At 38.6% G+C, this 17,729-nt stretch overlaps 1 protein-coding gene across 1 annotated transcript in view; it reads right to left on the reverse strand.

Annotated features, from left to right (window-relative positions):
- DNAH6 (dynein axonemal heavy chain 6) overlaps positions 1 to 17,729 on the reverse strand; it is a 268,777-nt gene that overhangs the window by 131,629 nt on the left and 119,419 nt on the right. Inside the window, exons 30-33 of the mRNA XM_060116917.1 lie at positions 11,420 to 11,557; positions 8,444 to 8,611; positions 6,323 to 6,471; positions 4,604 to 4,711 (exon numbers count right to left, since the gene is read on the reverse strand). Coding sequence (XP_059972900.1) covers positions 4,604 to 4,711; positions 6,323 to 6,471; positions 8,444 to 8,611; positions 11,420 to 11,557 — 563 coding nt within the window. The remainder of the gene's footprint in view (positions 1 to 4,603; positions 4,712 to 6,322; positions 6,472 to 8,443; positions 8,612 to 11,419; positions 11,558 to 17,729) is intronic.

The following is a 17,729-nucleotide window of genomic DNA, read 5'->3' on the forward strand; positions in this document are numbered from 1 at the left end:
GAAGAAATGGATAAATTTCTAGAAACTTATAATCTTCCAAGACAGAATCAGGATGAAATAGACAACATAAACAGACTGATCACTAGTTGTGAAATTGAATATGTAATTAAAAAAAAATCTTGCTACAAAAAAAAGTCCAGGACCAGATGGCTTCATGGGGGAATTCTATCAATCATACACAGAAGAGCTAATAGCTATCTTTCTCATACTATTCAAAAAAGCTGAAGAGGAGGGAACAGTCACAAATTCATTCTATGAGGCTACTATTACATGATACCAAAACTAGACAAAGACACTAAAAAAAAAGAAAATTACAAGCCAATACTTCTGATAATATACACGCAAAAATTCTCAACAATGATACATCATTTTTTGTTGTTGTTTTTTGTTTTGTTGTTTTTAACATCTTTATTGCAGTATAATTGCCTTACAATGGTGTGTTAGTTTATGCTTTATAACAATGATCAAGTTGGATTTATTCCAGGAAGGCAAGAATGGTTTGATATTTGCAATTCAATCAATGTGATACACCATATTAACAAAAAAGAGGAAGAATAAAAATCACATGATCATCTCAATAGCCACAGAAAAAGCGTTTGACAAAATTCAAAATCCATTCACGATAAAAACTCCCAAGAAACTGGATATAGAGGGAACATATCTCAATATACTAATAGCCATTTATGACAAACCCACAGCTAACATCATACTCAATGGTGAAAACCTGAAAACTTTTATTTTAAAATCACAACAAGATAAGTATGCCCACTCCTGCCACTTTTATTCAACATAGTATTGGAAGTCTTAGTCACAGCAATCAGATAAGAAATAGAAATAAAAGGAATCCAAATTAGAAAGAAGGAAGTAAAAATGTCACTTTCTGCAGATGATATCATATTATATATAGAAAATCCTAAAGACATAACCAAAAATCTACTAGAGCTCATCAATGAATTTGGTAAATTTGCAGGATACAAAATTAATATACAGAAACATGTTGCATTTCTATACACTAACAACAATCTCCTGGAAAGAGAAGTTAAGAAAACAATCCCATTTACAATCACATGAAAAAGAATAAAATATCTAGGAATAAACCTACCTAAGGAGGTAAAAGACCTGTACTCAGAAAACTATAAGAAACTGATGAAAGAAATTGAAGAAGACACAACAGATGGAAAGATATATCGTGCTCATGGATTAGGAGAATCAACATTGTTAAAATGACCATACTACCCCAAGGCAATCTAGAGATTCGATGCACTCTCTCTCAAAATACCAATGGCATTTTTTCACAGAAATAGAGCAAATAGTTTTATGATTTGTATGGAAACACAAAAGATCCCAAATAGCCAAAATAATCTTGAGAAAGAAGAAAAGACCTGTAGGTATCACACTCCCTGACTTTAGATTATATTAAAAAACTATAATAATAAAAACAATATGGTACTGGCACAAAAACAAACTCATAGATCAATGAAACAGAATAGAGAGCTCAGAAATAAACCCACACACTTATGGTCAATTAATCTATGACAAAGGAGGCAAGAATATACAATGGCAAAAGACAGTCTCCTCAATAAGTGGTGCAGGGAAAACTGGACAGCTACATGTAAAACAATGAAATTTAAACATTTTCTCACACCATATAAAAAATGAACTCAAAATGGATTAAAGACATAAATGTAAGACTGGAAACCATTAAAATCCTAGAAGAAAACATAGGCAGAACACTCTTTGACATAAATTGTAGCAACATTTTTTGGATTTGTCTCTAAGGCAAAGGAAACAAAACCAAAAATAAACAAATGGAACCTACTTAAATTTAAAAGTTTTTGCACAGCAAAGGAAACCATCAACAAAATGAAAAGGCAATGGGAGAATATTTGCAAATGATGAGGTGCTAATATCCAAAATATATAAATAGCTCATACAACACAATATCAAACAAACAAATAACCCAATTAAAAAATGGGCAGAAGACCTGAATAGACATTTTTCCAAAGAAGACATACAGATGGCCAACTGGCACATGAGAATATGCTCAATGTCACTAATCATCAGAGAAATGCCAATCTAAACCACAATGAGATATCACTTCACACCTGTCAGAATGGCAACCAACAAAAAGACCACAAACAACAAATGTTGGTGAGGATGTGGAGAAAAGGGAACACTTCTATGCTCTTGGTGGGAAACTGGTGCAGCCAACTATGGAAATAGTATAGAGGGTCCTTAAAAAACTAAAAATAGAACTACCATATTATCCAGCAATTCCACTCCTGGGTATAAATCCAAAGAAAATGAAAACACTAATTTGAAAAGCTACTTGTACCTCAATATTCACAGCAGTATTATTTACAATAACCAAGGTATGGAAGCAACCTAAGTGTCCACCAACAGATGGATGGATAAAGAAGATTTGGTATGTATATACGTTGGAATATTACTCAGCCATAAAAAGAATAAAATTTTGCCATTTGCAACAACATGGATAGATCTGAAGGGTATTATGCTTCGTGAAATAAGTCACACAGAGAAAGATAAATACCCTATGTTATCACTTATATATGGAATCTAAAAAATAAAACAAACTAGTGAATATAACAAAAGAAATAGACTCAAAGATATAGAGAACAAATGAGTAGTTATCAGTGGTGAGAGGGAAGGGGGAGGGGCAAGATAGGGGTAGGGGATGAAGAAGTAGACTACTATGTATAAAACAAATAAGCTACAAGGATATATTGTTCAGCATAAGGAATATAGTCAATATTTTATAATACATATAAATGGAGTGTAATCTATAAAAATATTGAATTACTATGCTGTACACCTGAAACTAATACAATATTGTAAATCAACTATACATCAATAAAAAAGAGCAAGGAGAAAAAGGTACTAGATGAAAATATAAGAGATGAACTTTACAACACCGTGTTAAGAAAGTCTACCTCAAAAAGACAAAAATTCTATAACTTTTTAAAAAGTTGATAAAGTGAAAAAATAAAAACAAGCAAAAATCAAACTTCTGTGAGGCAAAAGGCTTTAAACATAAAGAGTGAATGTTATACTTAGAGAATATTTCCAATTTTTATACCAGATAAAGTTTATAATTTCCCACAAATTGCTAAGCAAAAGAGCACAATAGAATAATGCTCTAAGAATAATAAATATAAATGAGTAATGAACATAAGAAATGATGCTCAGTGGTACTAATAATTAAAGTAATATACATAAAATAGATACTATTTTGGTATCTCTCCCTCCAAAACATAAAAAGGGATATGGGCATTTTCATAAAACTGTTTACATAAATGTAAAATGTCTTTGGAGGACATACTGATAGGATCTATCTAAATTTGTAATGTCCATACCCCATGATCTAGGAAATGTACTTCCTAGAATCTCACTCATAGCAATATCATAATTGTGCAAACATAACTGTATAGAACTTTTCATCATGTTCTGCCAAAAGTGAGTAGACACATGTCCTGGGTAACAGGGGATCTGATAGTGGATGAAGGCAAAGAGAATCCCCAGCAAGGTCATAAATGGACATCCCAGGATGACAGATATGAACCACGGGTAAAGGGCAACCAGAGTAGATCAGAGAGGAGGATGAGGGCTCCAAATTCAAGGGAATATTTTGTATGGTTGAAGGTCATTTTTGTTTTTGTTTTTAGGAAATTTATATTCTGGCAGAATTTGAAATGAATTAGTGATAGATTTATAGAAAAGTAGGTAAAATGAATAAAAAACAGAAATTAAGATAATATATGAAGAGAAGATGAAAAACTAGATAATTTAATAACAAGGGAAAGATAGTGCAGCTTTGGGTTACATTTATACCTCTATAATAAATTATGGAAATCCTGAATATTTAGCTCCAGTTATATTGTAACATGACTACACAGAGAGGATGGGTGGAGGGGGAGAGGTGCATGTGCATATCCTCATCTCTCTGTTAGTAACTTAATAGATAACATCTAAAACAGAAAAGTCATGAGATGGCATAAATGTGGTACTAAAAAATATGGAGGTTGTTTTAGAGCAGAAACTAACACACCATTGTAAAGCAATTATATTCCAATGAAGATGTTAAAAAAAATGGAGGGAAATAGGAAAGAACAAATGAATGAATTGAAAAATGATTGCCTTCGGGAAGTGGGACTTGGTGGAGGGCAGGGAACTGTTGTTTTTCATGAGAGTAACTTATAATAGGATTTTAGTTTTAAAACCACATACTTATATGACTTGGATAAACATAAAACTAAATAATAAAAGTACAAATAGATAAAAGCAATCACATTTATGTGGGGGCCCAAATCTGCTTCTTTTGAGTCAGGAACTTCTCTTAGGTCAGGAGTGTGTAACCAAATGCTAATTTGCATAGCATGCAGCTTGGTGATCAATAGTTTGAAAAGAATAAGTGATTGGACTGAGGCCAAAACTTTAGTCTCTTTATTTAAACTAGTATTTTAAAAATTGCAATAAGTGTCTCTAGAAAAGATGATACCTTGTTAGAGGCAGACATATCTGAAGATAAACTATGCTTTACCTCTACACAGTAGCTATGCTTTATCTATCACACCTAGAAACTTACCTGAATAGAACAGCATCATCTGTTAGGAATTTTGGTAAGTTAGAGTCTCGTAAAGCTCTTATCAATACCACATCTTCACTTAGGTCTGGGTTCTCTCTTTTTAAAGACCTAAATTTAAAGGAATAATTCAGATGACATTGCAAGAACATAATATGGAACATGATTTTCCAGACCTGTGGGTCGAGGATTCTGCTTGCAGAAAGCTGTGGAGTGCACGCCACTGCAGATTCCTGCTGGAAGGAGGGTACCATTATCCCTTGCATGCCCAGTGTCCATCTCCAAGAGAGCACACGGACAAGTCAGGCACAGGCTACATAGCCTTGAGGAGAATGACAAGGACATTTTCTCAAGCTCCCCCCATCAATCCAGACTTTATCCAACCTGTATTTACAGTTCTCTGAATACATCATGATGATTCATATCCCTGGGACTCCCTTTTCTCTTATCCCAGAATGCTCTGCTTTGGTCTTTTGCTGGCTCTTATTTTTTTTTCAAAACCCAGCTCAGACATTCCCTCCTCTAGAGAGTCCCTCCATCCCCTGCCAACGAACCCAGGGCACAGTCCTATGGTTGCCCTCACACATTATATTCTAGATGACTGCTCCTTTGCCTGTCTTGCCCATGGGCTGTAGTTCTGTTCTCTGAATACAAGCGTGTCTCAACTCCTTAGTATCCCTCTTCATTTAATGGCAATCCTATAAAGAGGAGAAATACTGTATCTAGGAGGTTGAAAGAAGGAACAGAGGGTAGAAAGGCAGGGAGATTTGTGCAGAAGCCAGGGGTACAGGAGCCAGGCAGAAGGGGTCCTGTGTGGGCGGAGCTTGAGCCAGCGAGTCACCGCCTGAGAGGAAGGACTAGACAGAAGATAGATTCCCTCAGAGACTCTGGACAACCTGGGGATGCCACAGGTGGGCATGTCAAGAGGTTATAAAGAGAGAAGCTGGGGCCTGAGAAGAGAAAAGACTCTTGCTCTACTAGGAACTAGAAAGAAGCTCAGCCTTGGACCAAACTGTAAAGAGAGAGGGGGCATCTAGGATAAAAGCTTGGACTGCGGATGGAATGATGAAACTGAAGTATGCTTTGTCAGGTGATGTGTATGACTTAATTAGTGTATCTGCATAACAAACTATGTTTTTTTTTTTTTTTTTTTTTGCGGTATGCGGGCCTCTCACTGTTGTGGCCTCCCCCATTGCGGAGCACAGGCTCCGGACGCGCAGGCTCCGGACGCGCAGGCTCAGAGGCCATGGCTCACGGGCCCAGCCGCTCCGCGGCATATGGGATCCTCCCAGACCGGGGCACGAACCCGTATCCCCTGCATCGGCAGGCGGACTCTCAACCACTTGCGCCACCAGGGAGGCCCCAAACTATGTTTTTTAAGTCTCGTCATCCTAGCTCATGGTGGTAAAGCCTTTTGTACACTGAAACCCATTGTATGTGACGAGTTCAGGGGAAACAAAAGTTACCCAAAGCCTAGTGGAGACTCAGGTTTGGTCTGGGAGCAGCTATGTTGGTTCTCACAGTGAAGAACCTTGGGATGAAGAGAGATGCCCCATTTCACTGTGGCAGGGGTGTGTCAAGGTAAGCATGATGACAACAGCAGCAGCTAACATTTATTAAAATCACTTGCTATGTTGCTTTAAGAGCCATCTGTGAATTACTCATGAAATGCAAGTGATGACATGGTTGGAAACTTGACTCTTGCCCACTTTGGTTTCTTACCCAGCCATGACCAGTACAGACTTCACGGCTCTCATGCCGAAGTCATAGTGATCCTGCTGAGAGAGCTGTTCACTGCAAAGCTTATACATCTGAGTCATTTTTCTTGCTAATATTTTACTGGATTCAAATCCTTCAGAATATAGAATTACCTAGAATGGAAAAATATAATGCAGTGTCTATTATGTTATATTGATAACAACATATTAGCATAATACCAATGTATTCAAAATCTACTTTAGGTATTATATTGTATCTCTCCAAGTTGTTATATCCTTTAACAAAGAACTGTAAAGATTGGAGGGAAAAAGTTTTGTGCCACAAGGTGGAAGGTGGGATATTGTATGGGGATGTCTGAGCACTGATTCTGCTTTCTTTCGACAGATGAAGATGTGGTCTTGGTGACATTTGGTTCGAGGAGCAGCAGAGCCCACTGTGAAAATGTTCACATCGTGGAGGCTGGATGATGCTGTGAGGCCTGAGTATAAAAGCAAGACTTGAGCTTCCCTGATCTGACAGTGTCAGTGATGCACTCCCTTTAGGCTCCCTGGGAGTCAAGGGAAGCTACCCAAAGATTTGCAGCCTCTCCCCTGCCCTAGGAGGCCACCTTGCCTCTGACAAGTTTCTGCACCCTTGGTTAAATAAATCAGTAATGATAGTGGAGGTGGGTGTGGACACTTCCTTCAATCCATAATCTACTCAAATCACTGAAGTTGGCCTTGGAATTTTGATTTGAGATAATGCAGAGATTTCGTACTGGTGTCTGTTTTTTTCATTCCTCTATCACTACCTATTAGCACAGTACTCTGTGCACTGCAGGTGATTAAAAATATTTACTGATGACAGACCCTGATTCATTTAATCTGTAACAAAAATAGGAATAGCACTCAGAAGACTGGATTTTTAAATTTCTCCAATTAATTACTGAGTAATATAACAATAGGATAAAACGTGAGATGTGAACACAATGTTGGACTGAGTTCCAAACCTGGTTTTCTTCCTACCAGCTTTGGACAATGAGCAAGTCATTTATTGTCCTGTCCAGAGAGGGGTCTGGAGTGAAGATGCCACCTACTTTAACTGCCCACGACCCCACCTTATCCACAGAGTACACTGGGGGACTCATGAGATGCTGTAGGCATTATACTAATAAAATTTGTACTTTTTCTAATGATAGGATTTGGCATGCTCTATTCTATTCTTAGGCAGTTACTTTTAATTCATGTACAGGAATATTTTAAATTAGCTGTTGTCAGGAATTTATTAGCCACAGGAGTAATATGTGCTTTCTGAGAAGCTCTGGTCGAAAAGGGGTAGCACCCCTTGCTGTGAAATACAGCACCGAGCATGAGGGGCCTTCCAGAGTCCTGTAAACATCCTATATATTGGTCTTGGTGATCACACAGGTGAATACATGTGTAAGGATTCACTCTGTTGTACCCTTATGATCTGTGCCCTTTACTATATATAAATTATACCTCGGTAAAAAGTGCCAAGAAAAATACATATAAAATTTAATACACTGGGTGTTAACTAGTATGAAGAAACAAAAAAAATTTAAATAGATAGATTCCTAGATAGATACAGAAGGAACAAATACAATCATAAATAATTAGCTTATTAATGATTGCTATTTTTTGACTAAGTTGATACAGACTAGAAACAAATCCCTGCCCTCCATCATTAGTGATTAGTATTGCTTTTACTTAACATCCCTTGACTCTAATAAAAAAAATAATGCAGCAAGAGAAGTGAGAATAATACAGTCTTTTTAGAATAATCTAGACATTTTAATTCCTAGAGACAAACTGATGAACCCCAATGAACTGGTTAATTATACTTATTCATTCCAGTTTTGGGGGCTTACTATATTCCAGATACCAGCCTGGGCTTTAGGGATATAGCAGTTACACACATACACACAAACACACATGCACACATACACATGCATACAGAGAACAAAACATTCTATGTGGTAACGATCATATCTACACACTTAAGAGGAAACAGTACTGTATAATCTTGGCTAGACTGCATTCATAAGGGAAATTTTCACCACAATAATCAAATACTAAATTAAAAAAACAAGCTTAAGTTTTTGCTGCTTTATAATGTGAAGCTCACCTCTGCAATCAATGCATAATTTGGAACCATCATTGCAAAGGGTCTAAACAGGGCTTTCAAATTATCTGGCAACTCGGTTCTGCCTGCATATCCAGGATTCATTGTGATGAAGGCTGCACAAGTCATAACCAACTTTATTTCTCGCCCCTCAAATATGAATCTAGAGAGCTGTTGAAGGGAAAGAGAAAATATAAGTTAACACGTCCCCTGACATTTGTAAATTCTTTCCCATAATTACTACTCGAGTACAAAACTTGTGTAACATGCATTCAAGCAAAGACTACTGAATCCTGCTGTTGGGAATGTTTCCTTCCTGATTCTGTCCTACCCACTCCCAATCTCTTCCGGGCTACATGCTTCCTGCCCTCTGCCTTCCTGCCCCTGCCTTGACCCAGGTGACTCCGCCTTCCTGGCCCAGACCTGTAATCTTCTAGGCCTCAACATCTTTCTCTGAGACTCCTCAATTCAACTTAGATTTAATGGCCACTAAACCTTCTCCACCACTACTTTCTGGAGTCCTTAAGAAATTCGAATCTGATCTTAGTCCTTGAGTGGTTGAGGCCCCACTGTTAGAGTCATTGGAATTACCCCTTCACTTTCATTCAACAGCAAACACCCATTGAGCATCTGTGCCAGGTAGGCAATGGGTTAGGAATGGGCATACAGAGCCCTTGAGAAACTCCTGGGCTTGTTCTGTGGAGTTAGACCTAGGACCATGACCATGCAGTGTAATCGATGCTATAGTGGAGGTGTGTGCAGAGCCTGCAGGGAGCAAAGGTCATAGGAAGAGCAGGGAAGCCCATGTGAGACCTGGAGAATGAAGAGGACATTTCCCATAGATGAACAGGGCAGCCATTCCAGTCAAAGGGAGCAAGGATAAGAAACAGCATTGCATGTTCAGGGACCGGCCAGCTATTCACTTTGCTAAAGGGAAAAGTTCTAGGAGGAAAGCGTAAGTAGGTTGGGGCCTGAGCATCATAAACCTTGCATGCTCGGCTAAAACATTTAGGTTTTGTTCCATGGATGGGCGGAAACAGAGAGTTTTGAGCAGAGTGATAGGACCAAAGTTGGCATTGGACAGGTTAGACAAACTACAGACAGGGTGACCAGTTGGAAGTGTTATTGGGGAGATGAGGAGAGCCAGACTTAGGGAGTTCTTATTGGAGATGAGAGAGATCTAGGAGATACTATTGAATGGACTTGGTGATGGCTTAGATTCTGAGGTTGATGGCAATGGGAAAAATTCAAGATGCATTCCAGGATTCTAGGTGGGTGACTGGATGAAGGCATTATATTCAGTCACAAAGAATACAGGGGAAGACCATGATGGAGATAGGGTGATGTGTCATAGCCTGGAGGAGAAAGTGCTGGACCCCACAACTGGAGCCCCAGTCCTGCTGCTGTTAAATGGCTTTTGTGTTATTCAAACCTGTAAATTGCTGTGCTTTAGTATTCTAGGGGGCATATTCTACTCCAGCTATCTCACCTGACCACTGGCAAAGTCAAGGGTGAGATTTGGTTAGTCTCAGATGTCCTCCTACCTTCCTTTCACCTCACATGGTTGCCCTCCAGTTGGCAATGCTTCAAGGCTGCCTGCGTTCTCTCTGGTTCCTTCTCCCTTGCCCCCGAGGCTTTGCTAAGCATGATCAGCTCTCAGGATGGTGATAACAACTGACATTATGTTATATCTGGTGGTCCCTGATTTTAATGTGGGCCTCCCAGAGGGTGTGTAGTTGGAGGAACGTGGACCTCACGGTCACACAGATTTAGATGTGTGTCTTGGTTCTATGTTGTTCCCAGAAATGTTTTAATTTCTCTGAATCTTTTTGACCTGTAGCTTGGGAAAACACCATCTACTTCACACTGGTTTGGTGTGAAGATGAAATAAGTGTAAAGTACAAAGACGTGCACAATTTAGTAGCTGGTAAAAGTCCAATTTCTGCTTTCTTTTTACTTGTTCTATAATATGCTTTTCTGCAGAGGCAATAAAATATTTAACAGCTCTTTAGCAGGGCACTTTCTGATGAGAATGGCTCTTGTCCCTAGAGCGGGAGCTGGGTCCAGAGGCCCCCTTGGTAAGTCAGGATGAACCCTTGTGGCTGGATCCTGAGGTTGTTTGAGACTTTTCAGGTAGGGACCAAGGTAATGGTGGGGACCTTCCAGGGGCTCGAGGCAGTGACTATTTAAATATTAAACAACTGGCAAGGTTGTTCTGGCTTGTACTGGCTGAATATCAATCTGCCCTTTGGTGACTTCATGACATAACCTCACAAGGTCAACACAGAGCGGTAGGGGACTTGGTCCCATCCTTCACTGCCATCACCTTCCCAGTACAAAACCCTTCTCCAGGAACATGCTCATATGGGCTAAATCAGATTTTAAATAGTGAGGCCATTTTAATATCATCATCTGGCCCTACACTCCTTGGCTTTTCCAGTCTAGTGAGTTCTGGAGAGTCAAGGTCCCCCTGGGTTTTCCAGGACTCCTCTCTCATTTTTCTACCAGCAATAGACTGAGACTAGGGGACATGAGGAAGGCAGTAGAGCCTAGATGAGGCAGCATTAGAGAAACCTAGCAGAGAAGTGTATGTCAAAGGCAAGAATAAGAATGGTGAGGAGGAAAAGAGGAGGTGGAGGAGAAAGGGACAGGGAGTACAAGAGAGTGTGTGTGTGTGCACGTGCATGTGCACGTGTGTTGAGGGTGGGAAGAACAAGGTTCCACGAGGGCAGGGACTGAGTCTCACCTGTATCCTCAGGTCCCAGCACAATGTCTGCCATACAGTTGTTTCTCTGTGTTGCCTGGATGAGCAATTAATTCATCCAACTAAGTCCTGTTGCTGTAATACTCACCAATGACACTGGAAACTTGGAATACATAGGCTAAAGTTAGCACTGTCCTTCCTAAGATGCAACATGCTGTAAATTCATTACGAACTTAAGAAACGCGATCTCCACAGACAACTGACCAGTGCCTTACCTTTGCAGCTTTGGCATTCCTGATGGTAATGAGCTGCTGTGCGATGACTGACAAAACTTCTATGTCAATTCGATTAAATTCATCAAAGCAGCACCAGGCCCCTGACTGTGCCAGACCACTGAAAAAGCGCCCCATCATCTGAAATCAAAATACATTCAACTATATATTGTAGAGTTGAACTTTTTCAAAAGTTAAATTTTGAGCTGAAATAGTAAAAGGAAAATAGGTGGTATCTGGAAATCAGCAATGGTTTTATGTGAATCCTGGTCTTATGTCAGAAGTTAACACCTTTCTCTAAGAGGAAATATCTTTTTGTCTTCTCTATAAATGATTGGAAGCTAATTTTTATTTTTAAATAAAATGGCAATCTGACCAATTTTCCTACTTTTTCATAACCTCTGTTCACTTATGTAAATACTTCACAGGTTCCCAAAGAAACTAACACCTAGAATAGACACACTTAATGACTTAAGAAAACCTTGAAAAACTTTACTGGTAGAAGCTTTCATCATCTTTACCAGGTACTACACATGGCAGATAAAAAACAGGAACCACTGAGCAGAAGCACAGCTGCACAGGGTAATATAATGGTTGTTAATTTCTTCTACAGCAGAATCTTAATGGTGGAGGAGAATGAATATGTACTTGTGGCTATCTACACAGGAAAGTTCCTTTAGAGACTTGAATTTTGGGTTAAGCATTTTTAAAAATATTGCATTGTACCATCTCTATCTCTTGAAAATAGAGCTAATGTTTTTTTGTTTGTTTCAAGATGGTCAACTGAGCATATACTGCTACCATCCCTTCCTCCTAAATGTCCATGAATGACAGAAAGGTAGAACTCTCTCTATTTCTGTATCTACACTTATACCTGTACTTGCTTGATAAAAGTATAATGGGAAGGGAAACCAGCAGCAGGAAGGAAGTTTTGAAAAAAAAATCTTGGAAGATGGAAAGTACATAGATACAGATTACTCAACTGAGAAGGGCAAATGCAGGCCCAAGACAGAGGGAAGGAAGAACTGCCATTCAGGGGGTTCTCCAAGAAACTCCAAACCCAACAGCAATACATGCAAGAAAAGCAGACACAGGTCGCAGGGTGACCCTTGGGAATTAGTCAAAGGGGAGTACTTGGAAAGATCAGGTTTGTGGGTCCTTCCCTTCTCTGTCCTTCCCTCTCCTTATTCCAAGTAGAGTAAACAGGGCTCTTAAGGCTGGCAGTGCTGGCACTCTCCCTCCAGCCTAAAACCCAAGGACTGCCTTGTAGAGAAAGGGGGAGGTCTTTCTTTGGGAGATATAAGGAGATATTGGAAGAAGACATTAGGCTTGGGAGATAAGGAGAGCAGAGATAAAAAAAGATAGATGATTTCAGACCTCCACTTTACTCAACTGAGAGTCAAAAGGATAGACAGCTCCATCCAAGAGTGAAACCCACTTAACTTCACTACTAGAAGAAAAATCCATATTATTTTGGCATTTATAAAATGTTTCTGGCTTCCTGGCTGCCCAAGCCCACACACTGTATGGGGAAGACTTCTAAGCAAACATCCTACACTCCCACAGAGATCACGGGAACTTTTTCATTTAAGGCAGGGGCCTTCTGAGGAAACAATTTGTTCTCACGAATCAACTCAGTCCTCACTTAAGAACTAAGTAGTAAAAGTCAACACACATTTGAGAAACATCACCATCAAGGAAGAGAGAAGAAGAATAAACTAAATGAGCAACCCTGAAGAAAATGGAGGTAATTTGGAGAACAAAAGAAAAGATTTAAAAGTTCAAATGGAACCCTCAGAGAGATTTTAGAGGAAGTTACATTCCTATCATGAAACAAGATGCTCTAAGAAAGAATTAGTGAGAGATAAGAAATAATCCCTGGAAATTAATTATATTATAGTCAAGATTACAAAAATGAAATGGATGGACTAAACAACAGAATGGATAAGACTAAAGATGAAGCTGGTCTTATGGATGACAAAGCTGAGGAACTCCTTAATATTGTAGAGCAATGGTTTCATTCCCTGGGTGGTGGTGGGTACAGGAAGACTTCTCAAGGGATATTAATGGGACAGAAGTTTTAAAAGAAGAAAATTCCAGGTCAGATGGGACTATATCAAACTGAAAATCTTCTGTACATCAAAGGAAGCCATCAACAAAGTGAAAAAGCAACCTAAGGAATAGAAGAACATATTTGCAAATCATATATCTAATAAGGGGTTAATATCTAATATATATAAAGACATCATACAACTCAATAGGAAAACAAACAAACAAACCAATTTCAAAATGGGCAAAGACACTTTTCTGAAGAAGACACATAAATAAATTGTCAACAGGTACCCCAAAAGATACTCGACGTCACTGATCATCAGAGAAATGCAAATCAAGACCACAATGAGACATTACCTTAGACCTGTTAGAATGTCAATTATCAAAAAGACAAGAAATGACAAGTGTGGTGAGGATGTGAAGAAAAGGGAACCCCTGTGCACTGTTGGTGGGAATGTAAATTGGTGCAGCCACTATGGAAAACATTATGAAGATTCTTCAGAAAATTAAAAACACAACTGCCATATTATCCAGCAATTCTACTTCTGGGTATTTATCCAAAGAAAATGAAAATCACTAACTCAAAAATATATCTGCACCCTCATGTTCATTGAAGCATTATTTACCATAACCAAGACATGGAAGTAACCTAAGTTTCCAACAATGGATGAATGGATAAAGAAAATGTGCTGTGATATATATATCACATTTGTGACAATATGTAATGGATGGACCTCGAGGGTATTATGCTAGGTGAAATAAGTCAGACAAATAAAGACAAATACTGTATGATATCACTACTATGTGGAATCTAAAAAAAACATGAACCCAAAGATATACAAAACATATTGGTGGTGATGGATGTTAACTAAACTTACTGTAATCATTTTGGAATATATATATATAACAAATCATTATGTTGTACACATAAAACTAATATAATATGTCAATTACATCTCAATTTAAAAAATTCCAGATCTTTATCTTCAATATGGGCTCTTTGCTAAAATTTATCTCCCTATAACATGCCTGCAGTCAATGCCCATAGCTTTAATTCAAAAAGAGTCATGTACAAAAATGTTCATTGCAGCTCTATTTACAATAGCCAGGACATGGAATCAACCGAAATGTCCATCAACAGATGAATGGATAAAGAAGATGTGGCACATATATACAATGGAATATTACTCAGCCATATAAAGAAATGAAATTGAGTTATTTGTGGTGAGGTGGATGGACCTAGAGTCTGTCATACAGAGCGAAGTAAGTCAGAAAGAGAAAAACAAATACCGTATGCTAACACATATATATGGAATCTAAGAAAAAAAAAGTCATGAAGAACCTAGGGGTAAGACGGGAATAAAGACACAGATCTACTAGAGCATGGACTTGAAGATATGGGGAGGGGGAGGGGTAGGCTGTGACGAGGTGAGAGAGTGGCATGGACATATATACACTACCAAACGTAAAATAGATAGCTAGTGGGAAGCAGCCGTGTAGCACAGGGAGATGAGCTAGGTGGTTTGGGACCACCTAGAGAGGTGGGATAGGGAGGGAGGGAGGGAGGGAGACGCAAGAGGGAAGAGATATGGGAACATATATATATGTATAACTGATTCACTTTCTTATAAAGCAGAAACTAACACACCATTGTAAAGCAATTATACTCCAATAAAGATGTTAAAAAAAAAAAGATCACTGGAACTCATCCATGGTAAAAAAATTGGGTTTATTGTTTATTGCAATAAGGGAGACCACAGACAATGGGAAACCATGAGATGTCTCAGAAAAAGAACATTAAAAGGACTTCTTATAGGAAAGTTTGAGGAAGGTTCAATGAAGCAGGGTATTGCTGTATGTATTAGTTTTGAAGGGCGATTATAACAAATGACTGTAAACTGGGTGGCTTAAAACAACAGATATTTTTTCTTGCATAGTTCTGGAGTCTATAAGTCTAAAATCAAGGTGTTGGCCAAGCCATACTCACTCTGAAAGTCCTAGGGGAGTATTCTTCCTCATCTCTTCATAGCTTTTCATGTTTGCAGCCAATGCTTAGTGTTCCTTGGCTCACCTCCTGTGTATATTCACATGGCCTTCTCCTCTCTGTGTGTCTATAACCGAATTTTCCTCTTCTTACAAATCCACTAATTATTGGATTAGGGCTCATCCAGGTCCAGTAAGACCTCAGCTTAGCTTGGTTATATCTGCAGAGACCCTACTTCCAAATCAGGTCAGATTTACAGGTTATCAGTCATTAAGACTTGAACATGCCTTTTTAGAGGACACCACGTCACTCTAAATTTTTGTTGGCAGAAAGCTGAGGCGATTCTCTGATGGGTATCATAATAACATCTATCTAGGAGTCTATAGGGCAGCATGGCTCAAGGTGTCAGTAAAGATGTAGCAGTTACTCCAGTTAGTGGAGAGAGGAGGATATTCGGTCATTTTTGTGGTTTGGACAGAGTTCTTGTTTGTGTCTGTTCTCAGATTTGATTATGGTGTGATTTTTATTTCACGGCATCATGGGCACAGAGTGACCAAGTCTGATGTTGGTGGTCTATGAAGCTGTTTGAGTTCAACTGGAGAAGCACTGAGTCTGTTTGAACCAGGCCAGCACTCAGCTGATAGCGGTCAGGGGCTAACTTCTGCACCCCCCCCCCCCCACTTTTTGAAAGACACTAATTGTGTAGCAATTGTTTGACCATTAAAAAATAATTTTTGGAGTTATTTCTGCCATTTTAATTTTGATGCTTTATACTTTAAAAGAACTTTTTGTATCAGAGTATTTCAAACACACAAGGTGCTCAGTTTAACAATCATCAACATTCTGCTTTTTTAAAAATACTTCCAACACTTTATGTTGTTGTTGGAGTATTTTAAAGCAAGCTCCAGACATCATTAGTATTTCAACACAGATTCTGTAATGTGTAAGAACCTAAAAACAAAACAAAACAAAAAAACCAAACCAATACCATTAACACATTCAAACAAAAATCAGGTAATCGGTTTAACCAAAACCCAAGTAATTCCTTGATGTCATCTAATACCAGTTCATGTTCAATTTTCCACAATGGTCCTAAAATGATCCTTTTACAGTTGGATAAGGATGCAAACAAGGTCCAAACACTGTATTTGTTTAATGTGTTTTTTTTTAAAATCATCTTTATTGGAGTATAATTGCTTTACAATGTTGTGTTAGTTTCTGCTGTATAACAAAGTGAATCAGCTATACGTACACATATATCCACATATCTCCTCCCTCTTACATCTCCCTCCCTCCCTCCCTATCCCACCCCTCTAGGTGGTCGCAAAGCACCGAGCTGTTCTCCCTGTGCTATGCTGCTGCTTCCCACTAGCTATCTATTTTATGGTTAATGTGTCTTTTAATCTCTTTAAATTTATAACAGTTCTCTGCATCCTCCCCCTTTTATGCAATTTATTTTTATTTTATTATTTTTTTTTTTTTTGCGGTATGCGGGCCTCTCACTGTTGTGGCCTCCCCCGTTGCGGAGCACAGGCTCCGGACGCGCAGGCTCCGGACGCGCAGGCTCAGCGGCCATGGCTCACGGGCCCAGCCGCTCCGCGGCATATGGGATCCTCCCAGACCGGGGCACGAACCCGTATCCCCTGCATCGGCAGGCGGACTCTCAACCACTTGCGCCACCAGGGAGGCCCATGCAATTTATTTTTAAAAGATCTATAGGTTATTTTCCCTTTGGAATTTCTTGCATTCCATATTTGGCTGATTGAATTCTTGTGGTGTTAACATGTTTCTCTACCTTATATACTTCTTGAAAACTGTATTTAAATCTAGACACTTAATTAAATTCATTAGTTTGAGGTTTAAAAATTTCTGAACAGGAATAATTCAGATTGTGTACCAAAGCAGAATATACATGTTTCCTGGTTGTCTCAAATTCAGTGAGGTTTAATTGACCAATGGATAATTAGCCTGATCCATCCATTACAAACCTTCCAATTAATCTTTTAATGTGGTTTTAGCAAAGATGATCATTACCAGATCTATTAATTTTTTAGAGTTTGCAAAATAGTAATTTCTAATGTTATCCCTCTGCATGTATTAGCTGTGATTCTTCTATAAAGAATTATCCTCATCAACTTTTTTTTATTGAGGTACTGTTGATTTACAATATTACATTACTTTTAGGTATACAGCATAGTGATTCAATATTTTTATAGATTATACTATTTATAGTTGTTTGGGAAAATAGTTATTTTTCTTAAAAAGTGTGTTTATGCT

Source organism: Mesoplodon densirostris, chromosome 14 (genome assembly GCF_025265405.1).
Source record: "Mesoplodon densirostris isolate mMesDen1 chromosome 14, mMesDen1 primary haplotype, whole genome shotgun sequence".
Classification (NCBI taxonomy): Eukaryota; Metazoa; Chordata; class Mammalia; order Artiodactyla; family Ziphiidae; genus Mesoplodon; species Mesoplodon densirostris.